The 17,978-nt window shown below is 41.0% G+C and overlaps 1 protein-coding gene across 1 annotated transcript in view; it reads left to right on the plus strand.

Moving 5' to 3' along the window:
- The window catches only part of LOC308288950 (uncharacterized protein), a gene marked incomplete at its 5' end in the record, with an annotated part of 22,915 nt that extends 7,537 nt beyond the window's left edge, over positions 1 to 15,378 (plus strand). The window contains 6 exons of the mRNA XM_080730423.1: positions 7,232 to 7,271; positions 8,135 to 8,349; positions 13,026 to 13,151; positions 13,498 to 13,639; positions 14,137 to 14,250; positions 14,978 to 15,378. Coding sequence (XP_080586549.1) covers positions 7,232 to 7,271; positions 8,135 to 8,349; positions 13,026 to 13,151; positions 13,498 to 13,639; positions 14,137 to 14,250; positions 14,978 to 15,261 — 921 coding nt within the window. The 3' untranslated portion in view covers positions 15,262 to 15,378. The remainder of the gene's footprint in view (positions 1 to 7,231; positions 7,272 to 8,134; positions 8,350 to 13,025; positions 13,152 to 13,497; positions 13,640 to 14,136; positions 14,251 to 14,977) is intronic.
- Between the last annotated feature and the right edge of the window lie 2,600 nt (positions 15,379 to 17,978).

The following is a 17,978-nucleotide window of genomic DNA, read 5'->3' on the forward strand; positions in this document are numbered from 1 at the left end:
GATGGTGCTGCTCCTACTACTAGTCTCTCTTCATAAGACATAGATTATCATACAGAACATACATGGATGGTGTTGCTCCTACTACTAGTCTCTCTTCATAAGACATAGATTATCATACAGAACATACATGGATGGTGTTGCTCCTACTACTAGTCTCTCTTCATAAGACATAGATTATCATACAGAACATACATGGATGGTGTTGCTCCTACTACTAGTCTCTCTTCATAAGACATAGATTATCATACAGAACATACATGGATGGTGTTGCTCCTACTACTAGTCTCTCTTCATAAGACATAGATTATCATACAGAACATACATGGATGGTGTCTGCTCCTACTACTAGTCTCTCTTCATAAGACATAGATTATCATACAGAACATACATGGATGGTGCTGCTCCTACTACTAGTCTCTCTTCATAAGACATAGATTATCATACAGAACATACATGGATGGTGCTGCTCCTACTACTAGTCTCTCTTCATAAGACATAGATTATCATACAGAACATACATGGATGGTGCTTGCTCCTACTACTAGTCTCTCTTCATAAGACATAGATTATCATACAGAACATACATGGATGGTGTTGCTCCTACTACTAGTCTCTCTTCATAAGACATAGATTATCATACAGAACATACATGGATGGTGCTTGCTCCTACTACTAGTCTCTCTTCATAAGACATAGATTATCATACAGAACATACATGGATGGTGTTGCTCCTACTACTAGTCTCTCTTCATAAGACATAGATTATCATACAGAACATACATGGATGGTGTTGCTCCTACTACTAGTCTCTCTTCATAAGACATAGATTATCATACAGAACATACATGGATGGTGCTGCTCCTACTACTAGTCTCTCTTCATAAGACATAGATTATCATACAGAACATACATGGATGGTGTTGCTCCTACTACTAGTCTCTCTTCATAAGACATAGATTATCATACAGAACATACATGGATGGTGCTGCTCCTACTACTAGTCTCTCTTCATAAGACATAGATTATCATACAGAACATACATGGATGGTGCTGCTCCTACTACTAGTCTCTCTTCATAAGACATAGATTATCATACAGAACATACATGGATGGTGTTGCTCCTACTACTAGTCTCTCTTCATAAGACATAGATTATCATACAGAACATACATGGATGGTGCTGCTCCTACTACTAGTCTCTCTTCATAAGACATAGATTATCATACAGAACATACATGGATGGTGTTGCTCCTACTACTAGTCTCTCTTCATAAGACATAGATTATCATACAGAACATACATGGATGGTGCTTGCTCCTACTACTAGTCTCTCTTCATAAGACATAGATTATCATACAGAACATACATGGATGGTGCTGCTCCTACTACTAGTCTCTCTTCATAAGACATAGATTATCATACAGAACATACATGGATGGTGCTGCTCCTACTACTAGTCTCTCTTCATAAGACATAGATTATCATACAGAACATACATGGATGGTGCTGCTCCTACTACTAGTCTCTCTTCATAAGACATAGATTATCATACAGAACATACATGGATGGTGTTGCTCCTACTACTAGTCTCTCTTCATAAGACATAGATTATCATACAGAACATACATGGATGGTGTTGCTCCTACTACTAGTCTCTCTTCATAAGACATAGATTATCATACAGAACATACATGGATGGTGCTGCTCCTACTACTAGTCTCTCTTCATAAGACATAGATTATCATACAGAACATACATGGATGGTGCTGCTCCTACTACTAGTCTCTCTTCATAAGACATAGATTATCATACAGAACATACATGGATGGTGCTGCTCCTACTACTAGTCTCTCTTCATAAGACATAGATTATCATACAGAACATACATGGATGGTGCTGCTCCTACTACTAGTCTCTCTTCATAAGACATAGATTATCATACAGAACATACATGGATGGTGCTGCTCCTACTACTAGTCTCTCTTCATAAGACATAGATTATCATACAGAACATACATGGATGGTGCTGCTCCTACTACTAGTCTCTCTTCATAAGACATAGATTATCATACAGAACATACATGGATGGTGCTGCTCCTACTACTAGTCTCTCTTCATAAGACATAGATTATCATACAGAACATACATGGATGGTGCTGCTCCTACTACTAGTCTCTCTTCATAAGACATAGATTATCATACAGAACATACATGGATGGTGCTGCTCCTACTACTAGTCTCTCTTCATAAGACATAGATTATCATACAGAACATACATGGATGGTGCTGCTCCTACTACTAGTCTCTCTTCATAAGACATAGATTATCATACAGAACATACATGGATGGTGCTGCTCCTACTACTAGTCTCTCTTCATAAGACATAGATTATCATACAGAACATACATGGATGGTGCTGCTCCTACTACTAGTCTCTCTTCATAAGACATAGATTATCATACAGAACATACATGGATGGTGTTGCTCCTACTACTAGTCTCTCTTCATAAGACATAGATTATCATACAGAACATACATGGATGGTGTTGCTCCTACTACTAGTCTCTCTTCATAAGACATAGATTATCATACAGAACATACATGGATGGTGCTGCTCCTACTACTAGTCTCTCTTCATAAGACATAGATTATCATACAGAACATACATGGATGGTGCTGCTCCTACTACTAGTCTCTCTTCATAAGACATAGATTATCATACAGAACATACATGGATGGTGCTGCTCCTACTACTAGTCTCTCTTCATAAGACATAGATTATCATACAGAACATACATGGATGGTGTTGCTCCTACTACTAGTCTCTCTTCATAAGACATAGATTATCATACAGAACATACATGGATGGTGCTGCTCCTACTACTAGTCTCTCTTCATAAGACATAGATTATCATACAGAACATACATGGATGGTGTTGCTCCTACTACTAGTCTCTCTTCATAAGACATAGATTATCATACAGAACATACATGGATGGTGTTGCTCCTACTACTAGTCTCTCTTCATAAGACATAGATTATCATACAGAACATACATGGATGGTGTTGCTCCTACTACTAGTCTCTCTTCATAAGCATAGATTATCATACAGAACATACATGGATGGTGTTGCTCCTACTACTAGTCTCTCTTCATAAGCATAGATTATCATACAGAACATACATGGATGGTGTTGCTCCTACTACTAGTCTCTCTTCATAAGACATAGATTATCATACAGAACATACATGGATGGTGCTGCTCCTACTACTAGTCTCTCTTCATAAGACATAGATTATCATACAGAACATACATGGATGGTGTTGCTCCTACTACTAGTCTCTCTTCATAAGACATAGATTATCATACAGAACATACATGGATGGTGTTGCTCCTACTACTAGTCTCTCTTCATAAGACATAGATTATCATACAGAACATACATGGATGGTGCTGCTCCTACTACTAGTCTCTCTTCATAAGACATAGATTATCATACAGAACATACATGGATGGTGTTGCTCCTACTACTAGTCTCTCTTCATAAGACATAGATTATCATACAGAACATACATGGATGGTGCTGCTCCTACTACTAGTCTCTCTTCATAAGCATAGATTATCATACAGAACATACATGGATGGTGCTGCTCCTACTACTAGTCTCTCTTCATAAGACATAGATTATCATACAGAACATACATGGATGGTGTTGCTCCTACTACTAGTCTCTCTTCATAAGACATAGATTATCATACAGAACATACATGGATGGTGCTGCTCCTACTACTAGTCTCTCTTCATAAGACATAGATTATCATACAGAACATACATGGATGGTGTTGCTCCTACTACTAGTCTCTCTTCATAAGACATAGATTATCATACAGAACATACATGGATGGTGCTGCTGCTACTACTAGTCTCTCTTCATAAGACATAGATTATCATACAGAACATACATGGATGGTGCTGCTCCTACTACTAGTCTCTCTTCATAAGACATAGATTATCATACAGAACATACATGGATGGTGCTGCTGCTACTACTAGTCTCTCTTCATAAGACATAGATTATCATACAGAACATACATGGATGGTGTTGCTCCTACTACTAGTCTCTCTTCATAAGACATAGATTATCATACAGAACATACATGGATGGTGCTGCTCCTACTACTAGTCTCTCTTCATAAGACATAGATTATCATACAGAACATACATGGATGGTGCTGCTCCTACTACTAGTCTCTCTTCATAAGACATAGATTATCATACAGAACATACATGGATGGTGCTGCTCCTACTACTAGTCTCTCTTCATAAGACATAGATTATCATACAGAACATACATGGATGGTGCTGCTCCTACTACTAGTCTCTCTTCATAAGACATAGATTATCATACAGAACATACATGGATGGTGCTGCTCCTACTACTAGTCTCTCTTCATAAGACATAGATTATCATACAGAACATACATGGATGGTGCTGCTCCTACTACTAGTCTCTCTTCATAAGCATAGATTATCATACAGAACATACATGGATGGTGCTGCTCCTACTACTAGTCTCTCTTCATAAGACATAGATTATCATACAGAACATACATGGATGGTGTTGCTCCTACTACTAGTCTCTCTTCATAAGACATAGATTATCATACAGAACACATGGATGGTGCTGCTCCTACTACTAGTCTCTCTTCATAAGACATAGATTATCATACAGAACATACATGGATGGTGCTGCTCCTACTACTAGTCTCTCTTCATAAGACATAGATTATCATACAGAACATACATGGATGGTGTTGCTCCTACTACTAGTCTCTCTTCATAAGACATAGATTATCATACAGAACACATGGATGGTGCTGCTCCTACTACTAGTCTCTCTTCATAAGACATAGATTATCATACAGAACATACATGGATGGTGCTGCTCCTACTACTAGTCTCTCTTCATAGATTATCATACAGAACATACATGGATGGTGCTGCTCCTACTACTAGTCTCTCTTCATAAGACATAGATTATCATACAGAACATACATGGATGGTGCTGCTCCTACTACTAGTCTCTCTTCATAAGACATAGATTATCATACAGAACATACATGGATGGTGCTGCTCCTACTACTAGTCTCTCTTCATAGATTATCATACAGAACATACATGGATGGTGCTGCTCCTACTACTAGTCTCTCTTCATAAGACATAGATTATCATACAGAACATACATGGATGGTGTTGCTCCTACTACTAGTCTCTCTTCATAAGACATAGATTATCATACAGAACATACATGGATGGTGCTGCTCCTACTACTAGTCTCTCTTCATAAGACATAGATTATCATACAGAACATACATGGATGGTGCTGCTCCTACTACTAGTCTCTCTTCATAAGACATAGATTATCATACAGAACATACATGGATGGTGCTGCTCCTACTACTAGTCTCTCTTCATAAGCATAGATTATCATACAGAACATACATGGATGGTGCTGCTCCTACTACTAGTCTCTCTTCATAAGACATAGATTATCATACAGAACATACATGGATGGTGTTGCTCCTACTACTAGTCTCTCTTCATAAGACATAGATTATCATACAGAACACATGGATGGTGCTGCTCCTACTACTAGTCTCTCTTCATAAGACATAGATTATCATACAGAACATACATGGATGGTGTTGCTCCTACTACTAGTCTCTCTTCATAAGACATAGATTATCATACAGAACACATGGATGGTGCTGCTCCTACTACTAGTCTCTCTTCATAAGACATAGATTATCATACAGAACATACATGGATGGTGCTGCTCCTACTACTAGTCTCTCTTCATAGATTATCATACAGAACATACATGGATGGTGCTGCTCCTACTACTAGTCTCTCTTCATAAGACATAGATTATCATACAGAACATACATGGATGGTGCTGCTCCTACTACTAGTCTCTCTTCATAAGACATAGATTATCATACAGAACATACATGGATGGTGCTGCTCCTACTACTAGTCTCTCTTCATAAGACATAGATTATCATACAGAACATACATGGATGGTGCTGCTCCTACTACTAGTCTCTCTTCATAAGACATAGATTATCATACAGAACATACATGGATGGTGTTGCTCCTACTACTAGTCTCTCTTCATAAGCATAGATTATCATACAGAACATACATGGATGGTGTTGCTCCTACTACTAGTCTCTCTTCATAAGACATAGATTATCATACAGAACATACATGGATGGTGTTGCTCCTACTACTAGTCTCTCTTCATAAGACATAGATTATCATACAGAACATACATGGATGGTGCTGCTCCTACTACTAGTCTCTCTTCATAAGACATAGATTATCATACAGAACATACATGGATGGTGCTGCTCCTACTACTAGTCTCTCTTCATAAGACATAGATTATCATACAGAACATACATGGATGGTGTTGCTCCTACTACTAGTCTCTCTTCATAAGACATAGATTATCATACAGAACATACATGGATGGTGCTGCTCCTACTACTAGTCTCTCTTCATAAGACATAGATTATCATACAGAACATACATGGATGGTGTTGCTCCTACTACTAGTCTCTCTTCATAAGACATAGATTATGATACAGAACATACATGGATGGTGCTGCTCCTACTACTAGTCTCTCTTCAGAAGCATAGATTATCATACAGAACATACATGGATGGTGCTGCTCCTACTACTAGTCTCTCTTCATAAGCATAGATTATCATACAGAACATACATGGATGGTGTTGCTCCTACTACTAGTCTCTCTTCATAAGACATAGATTATCATACAGAACATACATGGATGGTGTTGCTCCTACTACTAGTCTCTCTTCATAAGACATAGATTATCATACAGAACATACATGGATGGTGCTGCTCCTACTACTAGTCTCTCTTCATAAGACATAGATTATCATACAGAACATACATGGATGGTGCTGCTCCTACTACTAGTCTCTCTTCATAAGCAGATCTACATAGATTATCATACAGAACATACATGGATGGTGCTGCTCCTACTACTAGTCTCTCTTCATAAGCAGATCTACAATTATAATGACACATAGATTATCATACAGAACATACATGGATGGTGCTGCTCCTACTACTAGTCTCTCTTCATAAGCAGATCTACAATTATAATGACACCCCTTCTCTGTCTTTTTGTCTTTCAGAAAGCAGACACGTTTGCAAGAACCCAGGAAGGAGGTGAAGGTATGTATCCTGCCAGAAGACACTATCATTAGGGCCCGAATACTGCACCAGCACAAAGCTCTATAAGCCTTTAGTATTAGTATTATTCTGAGCACAAAAGAAGGCCTTTCTTTTTGAAATGTGCACTTACTATTACGACTGTTCTTATTTTATCGAAATGCAAATATATAATGATGAAAAACGATCACAATACGCTGCTGTTGCTCCATTGTAGTTTGACAGTGAAGTGATTTTCCCAGTAAACGTTCTCTGAACAGCCTGTACGACTTAAAGTCCTGTGTGAACGCTAACCAGACCAAATGCTAAATGCAGCGTACTTAACACATAATATGTTGAGATCCATCCAGGGATATTGTTTTTGATCGAAGCATCTGAGAACAGAGTCATGAGTCTGTCTTCATGTGAAGCCCTTTGCACACAGGCGCGTTCATCCGTACGGATAAAACGGACAATTTCACTTTTTAAAAGAAAACAATGATTCTCTACGACCTCAAGCACACCGGATCCGAATTGGCCCTGCGACGAGTGGCTGCGGCCGTGCGTCTTTTTCTCGATCGAACCCAGTTCGATTCGTGCGTCTTGTCGCATGCGGTAAAAAACTCATCACTCCTTTTTTGACTCCTTTTGGGATCCGCAGCGCCGATTGCGCACAGCATTGCACACCAAATCCAATGCGTTTTATTCATGCAGCAAACGAAAAAAAAAAAAAAAAAAAAACTGTCCTGTGTGCAAAGGGCTTTAAACTGAGATGGTTTATGCATGTTGTTAAAGACATCACATGGCTTTTTACCATGAAATGGAATCTATAATGTTTAAAAAAAATACTTTCACAGGTTACGGTCTCTGTGTGGTCCACATCACAGAGGATGGGGTGGAGTTCTTAGAACCACTGGAAGTGACCCAGACTCATGTGGTTGTAAGCGTGAGCCACCTGTCTCTGTTTGGACTGCTGTGGAGGCAGATCAAGGAGTATCTCTTTCCAACCTCTGGTCAACTTCTGATGTTCCTTCAACCACCAGAACGCAAAACACGGAGACTGAACGTGTTAATGCTGCCAGGCAACGTGACTTTCAAAGAGGTAACAAATACAGTTAAAACATTGGAGGCCGTTGATTAAACAATGAGTTAATGAAGTATGAAGCCAGGGTATTTTATTGTTTTTATTTCGGAGGCTCTGAGTAAAAGTATTCGGAGTAAATGTAATCCGAGCATTTCCGTTTTTTCGTTGCGATCGTATTTTCTTTCACTCAAAAATGACATTTGCGGCCATCAGTGCTTTTGTAAAGGCCGGTAGAGAAAAAGCACTTTTGTGAATTTCATAACACTGGCCTGTATTGGAAAACCAGATTTCCTGATTGAGCTATCACCCGTTGCATTGTGGGAAGTGGAGTTTTTCTATTCAGCAGCAGCTGCCGCAGAGCTAGTCTTTGATTGATTGATTGATTGAAGACTTTATTAGAAGTTTGCAAAGGAAAAGGTACAGTTTCATGACGGTACAGTTCACTGGTACAAGGTCTACTAAAAGGAGATCCATGAAAAGACTAAGCTTATTTCCACTGGAAACCATTTAAGTATCTCATATAACATTGAATGACAGACGAATAGAACACAGTACTATGCAGTAGATATGTAAAGAAAAGAAAAATGAGAGAACAAAAAAAAGAGTCTAAACAGTAAGTAAGTAAGTATATACAAAGAAGGGGCAGGGGAGGGTAGGGTTGGGCTAGGTTAGTTTTTTTTACCAGTTGCGAACGGCTGCTGCCTGTAAGTGGTTTTTCAGGGCAATTTTAAAGGATGCTAGTGATCCACACTCCTTTATGGCCTTCTTGGAGGATTTGCCTCGATACGTGGGCTTGTTGAGCCATAGGTAACCTCCTCCATCTTTGCCTCTGGTTACCCATAGGTAACCTCCTCCATCTTTGCCTCTGGTTACCCATAGGTAACCTCCTCCATCTTTGCCTCTGGTTACCCATAGGTAACCTCCTCCATCTTTGCCTCTGGTTACCCATAGGTAACCTCCTCCATCTTTGCCTCTGGTTACCCATAGGTAACCTCCTCCATCTTTGCCTCTGGTTACCCATAGTTGCCTCTGGTTACCCATAGGTAACCTCCTCCATCTTTGCCTCTGGTTACCCATAGGTAACCTCCTCCATCTTTGCCTCTGGTTACCCATAGTTGCCTCTGGTTACCCATAGGTAACCTCCTCCATCTTTGCCTCTGGTTACCCATAGGTAACCTCCTCCATCTTTGCCTCTGGTTACCCATAGGTAACCTCCTCCATCTTTGCCTCTGGTTACCCATAGGTAACCTCCTCCATCTTTGCCTCTGGTTACCCATAGTTGTGCAACTTCCTGCTACTCAGATTCTGAGCTGGGCTGACTTCCGGCCCAGAGATATAATGGTTTCTTCCTAGAAGTTCTTCTCGCCCCCCTAGTGGTGAGAAAAATAACTTCTTAACTCAGATTACCACAGAGCAGACCACAAGCTAACGGTTTAATATAAAACCCTATCACGACGTGCCAAACGCACCGACGGCACTGGGCGACATCAAAGAGTTGGACGAGTTGATGCTTTCTGGGCATCCAATGTCTTCCTTGCATCTTAGTTCTTTAGACTTCACTTCAATTCAGATTTTTAACAGGTGTGGACACAGTTACAGTTGACAAGCAATTTAATACCAAAATGTATACTGCATGGTAGCTGGGAGGGAATTCGTAAATATTGTGCACTTGGTGACAAGTTTTAGATTTTTGGCATGGTGTTAGGTATGGGTATAAGGTTTACAAAAACCATCACAAACAAGTTGGGCTCACCCCCTAGTGGTCTGTTTGCGATGAATCAAATATTAAATAGGTCAGTATGAAACCCCAAATAATTGATGGAAGAGATTTGTCAATGGATTCTTGTACTATTGGGTATGCTAAATAACATACTAAAAATGTAGGACAAAATGACTTCTGTAAAGGCGTCCGCGATGGCTGCCGGGAGCTTAAAATGCCTATAAATTAACCTGGGATTTAATATATAAAAAATCATAACAATTGTGCACTTGGTGATAAGATTTCGATTTTTGGCATGATGTTAGGTATGAAGGTTTTCAAAAACCACCGCAAACAAGTTGGGCTCGCCTCTAGTGGTCTGTTTGCAATGAATCCAATTGAATAGGTCAGTATATGGTTGAAACCCCAAATAATTGATGGAAGAGATTTTTCAATGGATTCTGGTACTATTGGGTATGCTAAATAACACCCTATATAATTAAGGAAAACAAACTTCTGGAAAGGCATCATTTTCAAGAGGGCGTCCACAAAGGCTGCCGGGAGCTTAAAATGTCTATAAGTTAACCTGGGATTTAATATGTAAAAAATCATAACAACTGTGCACTTGGTGATAAGATTTAGATTTTTGGCATGATGTTAGTTATTGCGACCGTCAGGTCGCACTTACTATCAAAACCTCCACAAACTGTAAGTCAGTCAGTCCCTCCGTCAGTCTGTCTGTCACACCTCACACGTCACACTCTTGCCCTGCTCATATCTCCGCAACCGTTGCCCCGATCCATGCCAAATTTTGCACACACGCTCCTTGCCTGCCAAACTACAACCTCCAAGGACCCCCGGAGCTCCAGGGACCCCCAGGTCCCTGGGGGACCCCCAGATGTAAAAAATGACCAAATGTGCAAAAATGACCAAATGACCACCCCAACGGGGCTGCTCACGGGGAATTCCCGGGGACCACCGACTCCTGGTGCTCCAGAACGGATGCAAAAGTGGTGGCGCCCCCAGTGGAGGACCCCCTCCACTGCAGCTCACATAAAATGCCGTAACTCGGGCTAGGAGCGTCCGCGAGAGCCGGGGCCGGTACCTATTCGTCCGCCAAGGCAACGCGGAGACCCCACCCCTCATTTCTCACATGCCCCTCTTCTAGCGCCACCATGAGGACGATTCTTGCAAAACACATTTTTGGACACTGCTCCTACAGATTTTGCCCTAAAATCACACAAATCGGTACACACTATGTCTACACGTCCCCCTACACTCAGGAACCAATGCCACTTACAGCCCTCTTTGTGTATACATGTCACCTGACGGTCGCTTATCTCCCGATTAGGGAGTCTTACTGGTGGGTATAATGTTTTCAAAAACCATTGGAAACAAGTTGGGCCCCCTGGTGGTCTGTTTGCGATGAATCCAATTGAATAGGTCAGTATAGTTGAAACCCCAAATAATTGATGGAAGAGATTTTCAATGGATTCTGTTACCATTGGTGTGCTAAACAACACCCTAAAAAATAAGAAAAACTAACTCCTGGAAAGGCAAGATGGCACATATTCCCTCCCAATTTATAGCCTATGCATTTTAAGCTCCCGTGGACGCCATCGTGAAAATGATGCCTTTCCAGTAGTTAGTTTTTCCTAAACTATTAGTTGGCCTATGTTATTTAGCATTACCAATAGTAACAGAATCCATTGAAAAATCTCTTCCATCAAGGATTTGGGGTTTCAACCTTATACTGACCTATTTAATAGGCTATTGGATTAATTGCAAACAGGCCACTAGGGGGCGAGCCCAACTTGTTTGCGATGATTTTTGAAAACTTTGTGCCCATACCTAACATCATACCAAAAATCGAAATCTTATGCACAATTGTCATGATTTTTTATTAAATCCCAGTTTATAGGCATGTTAAGCTCCCGGCAGCCATCGCGGACGCCATCTTGAAAATGCTGCCTTTCCAGAATTATTTTGTCCTAAATTTTTAGTATGTTATTTAGCATACCCAATAGTACCAGAATCCATTGACAAATCTCTTCCATCAATTATTTGGGGCTTCATATTGACCTATCTAATATTTGATTAATCGCAACAGACCACTAGGGGGCAAGCCCAACTTGTTTGTGATGGTTTTTGTAAACCTTATACCCATACCTGACACCATACCAAAAATCAAAAACTTGTCACCAAGTGCCCAAAGTTGATGTTTTTGACGGATTCCCTCCCGCTATGGTGCCTATAATCTATCTATAAATGCGAGAAGTCTCTGTCTGCGTGTCTGTTTGTAATCCGCGTATCTCGAGAACCGTTCGTCCCACCGGCTTCAGATTCGGCACGCGCGTTCCCCGCCGCCGCGCGGAGTGCAGTGCCGGGCCTCGACCCGACCCGACTTGCGGTTTTCTGAAACCGGCGCAAAACGTTCGGAATCTCCTTATGCGGAGCTGATTGTTGACATCAGGCTGTTCCGGAGGAAATCGGCGCAAGCGCTGACTCATTGTGACATCACTTCATAAAAGGCTCTAAGATCACGTAGACCACATGAGTCAACAAAAAATGCCATGGTTACGTATTCTGATGTTCCTATATGGGCATAAAAGGACACAGGCAAACATATGGTCAAAACGGCTCTTATGACAACAGGTATAATGAGGTTTGCATTAAAGGGTGAGGCATTCAATTCGGCGCCGCAGCAGGTAGTCCAGTGCCGCAGCAGGTAGTGCAGTGCCTCATCTCAAACAGATGAGATGAGATGAGATGACAACACGTATAATGGAGTTTGCATTAAAGGGCGGGGCATTCATTCCCTATTTACATTGTTCCCGAGTTGGCCAGGGCGCCGACTAGACGGGCGGCCGAGCTTCTAGTAAAGATAAATGAGCTATGACTACCCTGGTATTCTTGATAACAAAGAATAGTCTAATGGTCGACACAGTAGCAGTAATTATGATTGAACCTTCTGGTTGTGGTTGTGTCTTTGTAGGTGACGGCATTCCAGCAAGAGTTAAACCTGAAGGACCAACTGGTGAGGACAGCAGAGTGTGTTCTGACCTCACAGCAGCGCTACAGACTGCAGTGTGCTTCAGATGGAGTAGGCGTAATGCCTGAGGTATTCATTATCACACATTAAACTACTACCTTCACATGAAGTACTGCCTGAGGTATTAATGATCACACATTAAACTACTACCTTCACATGAAGTACTGCCTGAGGTATTAATTATCACACATTAAACTACTACCTTCACATGAAGTACTGCCTGAGGTATTAATGATCACATTAAAACTATTACATTAGGCTATATGTTAAGAGTCATCATGATAATGTCTAGTAACTAATACTACTACTGCTAGTACTACTAATACCAATACTAGTATTATTACCATTAATAGCGCTCGCACTGCTAGAACACAATACACAGACATTTCTATCTAAAACGTGTCTCTGTTCTCAGGCTGTGACTTATCGTCTGAACTACGGACCAAACTACCATCCAACGTTTAGCGTGAAGATTCCTCTCGACGCAGTCGACGTCTTATTGACATTACTGGGACCTGAGAACGAACAGGTCTGGGAGGATGACTTGGAACTGAAAGGTAAACACAGTTTACTACCGCTTTTTGTGGTCACATGTTCAGATACTGGATTCTGATTGGCTTAAAACAGTGGTAAATCAGTCAACAACCTTGAGTTGGCTCATGGACCCCGCCCACTGTTGTGTTGCATTTGTATAACTAAATAGACTTGCAAGTTACAACTGTGTTTTCATTTATATGGTAGAAGTGGTAGAAAAGCAATTTACCATTCGAGGGTCGTGGTAAATCAGCCAACAACCCACTCCCTCTCATGGTAAATGGCTTACATTCACTTCAATTGTGCACTCTACATATACATAAATGATGAAAATGAATTGAATAAAACTCTCACTGCATCAGACTTATACTATAACGTTTCCAACACTGGGCACCGATGTGGGATAGTCATCTAAATCTAAATCTGTCTGTCCGTCTGTCTGTCTGCCTATCTGTCTTCTAGTCACACATTTATTCAGTTTAATCATGTGTTAATAAAACATTGCATTATTGTTCTCCAGGCTCCGCCCCCAGTCAGCCAGACTCGTCAACAATGAAGACGGGACAGGAAGCAGAGAGAGGGTCAAAGGTCACAGGACAGGAAGCAGAGACAGAGAGAGGGTCGGAGGTCAAAGGTAAACAATGTGTGTTTAAGAGTCCGTCTGTCAATCAATCTGTATATATATATATATATATATATATATATATATATTATTAGGGCTGGGACTTAAATTGATTAATTGTGATTAGTTAATTACAGAAAATTAACGCGATAAAAAATTATGCATTTTAATTGCACTTAGTTTTTGCACCACAGGACCTTCAGTTTCGGGCGTACCGATCATAGCGATGCACCAACCAAGAAGAGACAACAAACGCAAAGGGAGAAGTAGCCAATCAGAGCGCTATGCTTGGCCCAGTGGATGCGAAATTTAGATTTAAAAAACTCACTCATTGATTCACTCGGTACAACAAAATGTGTTTTTTTCACATCGGGTCAAATATTAATATGCGATTAAAATGTGATTAATTGCGATTAATTAATTACAAAGCCTGTAATTAATTAGATTATTTTGTTATTATTTTTAGCCCTAATATATATACTGTGTATATATATATATATATATATATACGTATATATATATATATATATATATATATATATATATATATATATATATATATATACGTATATATATACGTATATGTATATATATATATATATATATATATATATATATATATATATATATATATATATTCATATATACTGTGTATATATATATATATATATATATATATATATATATATATATATATATAAACATATATAAATGTTGTTATCCTTTGTTTTGTGTAAAGACAACAGGGCTTTCTTCATCAAGAATCGGGGGGCTTTGGTCAGGAACGTCAAGAACATTGATGACATCGTTGATGACCTGATAAGCTCGGGGTTCGCCGCTGGTTTGTTCGCCAAAGTCCGTGCTGAGACCACAGATCGAGACCGCATGAGGGTGGTCCTTGAAAGTGTGAGCAGCGAGGCGTTAGCAGAAGTCCTGTTCAATGCCCTACTCGAGCATCAAAGTGATGTTATGAATGAATTACTGGGGGAAAACCTCTGTACCGCGACGCATCAAAAGCCCTAAAAACAATGTTCCAAACCGCCCAAAACAAACGGATCAGGCTTCTGTTTAACCTTCCACCTCAGACTCACCTGTTGTCCTCTAGCTACACATTATCATAGTAGGACCTTCCACCTCAGACTCACCCGTTGTCCTCTAGCTACACATTATCATAGTAGGACCTTCCACCTCAGACTCACCCGTTGTCCTCTAGCTACACATTATCATAGTAGGACCTTCCACCTCAGACTCACCTGTTGTCCTCTAGCTACACATTATCATAGTAGGACCTTCCACCTCAGACTCACCTGTTGTCCTCTAGCTACACATTATCATAGTAGGACCTTCCACCTCAGGCTCACCTGTTGTCCTCTAGCTACACATTATCATAGTAGGACCTTCCACCTCAGACTCACCCGTTGTCCTCTAGCTACACATTATCATAGTAGGACCTTCCACCTCAGACTCACCCGTTGTCCTCTAGCTACACATTATCATAGTAGGACCTTCCACCTCAGGCTCACCTGTTGTCCTCTAGCTACACATTATCATAGTAGGACCTTCCACCTCAGACTCACCTGTTGTCCTCTAGCTACACATTATCATAGTAGGACCTTCCACCTCAGGCTCACCTGTTGTCCTCTAGCTACACATTATCATAGTAGGACCTTCCACCTCAGACTCACCTGTTGTCCTCTAGCTACACATTATCATAGTAGGACCTTCCACCTCAGGCTCACCCGTTGTCCTCTAGCTACACATTATCATAGTAGGACCTTCCACCTCAGACTCACCTGTTGTCCTCTAGCTACACATTATCATAGTAGGACCTTCCACCTCAGACTCACCTGTTGTCCTCTAGCTACACATTATCATAGTAGGACCTTCCACCTCAGACTCACCTGTTGTCCTCTAGCTACACATTATCATAGTAGGACCTTCCACCTCAGACTCACCTGTTGTCCTCTAGCTACACATTATCATAGTAGGACCTTCCACCTCAGGCTCACCTGTTGTCCTCTAGCTACACATTATCATAGTAGGACCTTCCACCTCAGACTCACCTGTTGTCCTCTGAGAGCTACACATTATCATAGTAGAACCTTCCACCTCAGGCTCACCTGTTGTCCTCTAGCTACACATTATCATAGTAGGACCTTCCACCTCAGACTCACCCGTTGTCCTCTAGCTACACATTATCATAGTAGGACCTTCCACCTCAGACTCACCCGTTGTCCTCTAGCTACACATTATCATAGTAGGACCTTCCACCTCAGACTCACCTGTTGTCCTCTAGCTACACATTATCATAGTAGGACCTTCCACCTCAGACTCACCCGTTGTCCTCTGAGAGCTACACATTATCATAGTAGGACCTTCCACCTCAGACTCACCCGTTGTCCTCTGAGAGCTACACATTATCATAGTAGGACCTTCCACCTCAGACTCACCTGTTGTCCTCTGAGAGCTACACATTATCATAGTAGGACCTTCCACCTCAGACTCACCTGTTGTCCTCTAGCTACACATTATCATAGTAGGACCTTCCACCTCAGACTCACCTGTTGTCCTCTAGCTACACATTATCATAGTAGAACCTTCCACCTCAGACTCACCCGTTGTCCTCTAGCTACACATTATCATAGTAGGACCTTCCACCTCAGGCTCACCTGTTGTCCTCTAGCTACACATTATCATAGTAGGACCTTCCACCTCAGACTCACCTGTTGTCCTCTAGCTACACATTATCATAGTAGGACCTTCCACCTCAGACTCACCTGTTGTCCTCTAGCTACACATTATCATAGTACGACCTTCCACCTCAGACTCACCTGTTGTCCTCTAGCTACACATTATCATAGTAGGACCTTCCACCTCAGACTCACCTGTTGTCCTCTAGCTACACATTATCATAGTAGGACCTTCCACCTCAGACTCACCTGTTGTCCTCTAGCTACACATTATCATAGTAGGACCTTCCACCTCAGACTCACCTGTTGTCCTCTAGCTACACATTATCATAGTAGGACCTTCCACCTCAGACTCACCCGTTGTCCTCTAGCTACACATTATCATAGTAGGACCTTCCACCTCAGGCTCACCCGTTGTCCTCTAGCTACACATTATCATAGTAGGCTACCTGGAGGCGAGGCTATGATGTCAGGACTATGACATCATAGGAATGAAATCAGAGGTCTCCATATATGGACATAAAAGGGACACAGACAGATACAGAGTGTCACTCTGTACAATAATCCGTCTGGTCCTCTGTGACCAGTATGAAGCAGAACTCTGGGACGGTTCTGGAGACGTGAGCGAGGAATGCTCTCAGGAAAGACAGACAGATGTTGTGTATTCATACTTTATAGGTAAACTAGATTTTCTGAAAATGTAACGACTTTTCAGTCTCTGCCAACGAGGCGAAATCTCGTCAATTTGTCCTTTGTCCACACCGCCAAAGACGAGATTCTCGTCATATATATTCTTTTTTAATTCATTGGTTTATAATCGCAGGCGCTGAGTGATATCAGGGCTGCAAATCCCAGAATGCAATGGGAAATGACGTCATCCCCAAATTCTCCGCTCCGTCGAGAAAGTTCTTTTCCTGGACGCGTTTTTTATTTGTCCAAACAAGCTTTTTCTACGAACCCCAACTAAAGACCGGATGATCGCGGATACAACGCTGTTTTTCTGGTGGAAAGAAGAGAGACGAGTCTTTCCAATGTGAGCTCCTTTGTTTA

This window comes from Nannobrachium achirus, assembly GCF_963921795.1.
Source record: "Nannobrachium achirus genome assembly, chromosome: 7".
In the NCBI taxonomy this organism is placed as follows: Eukaryota; Metazoa; Chordata; class Actinopteri; order Myctophiformes; family Myctophidae; genus Nannobrachium; species Nannobrachium achirus.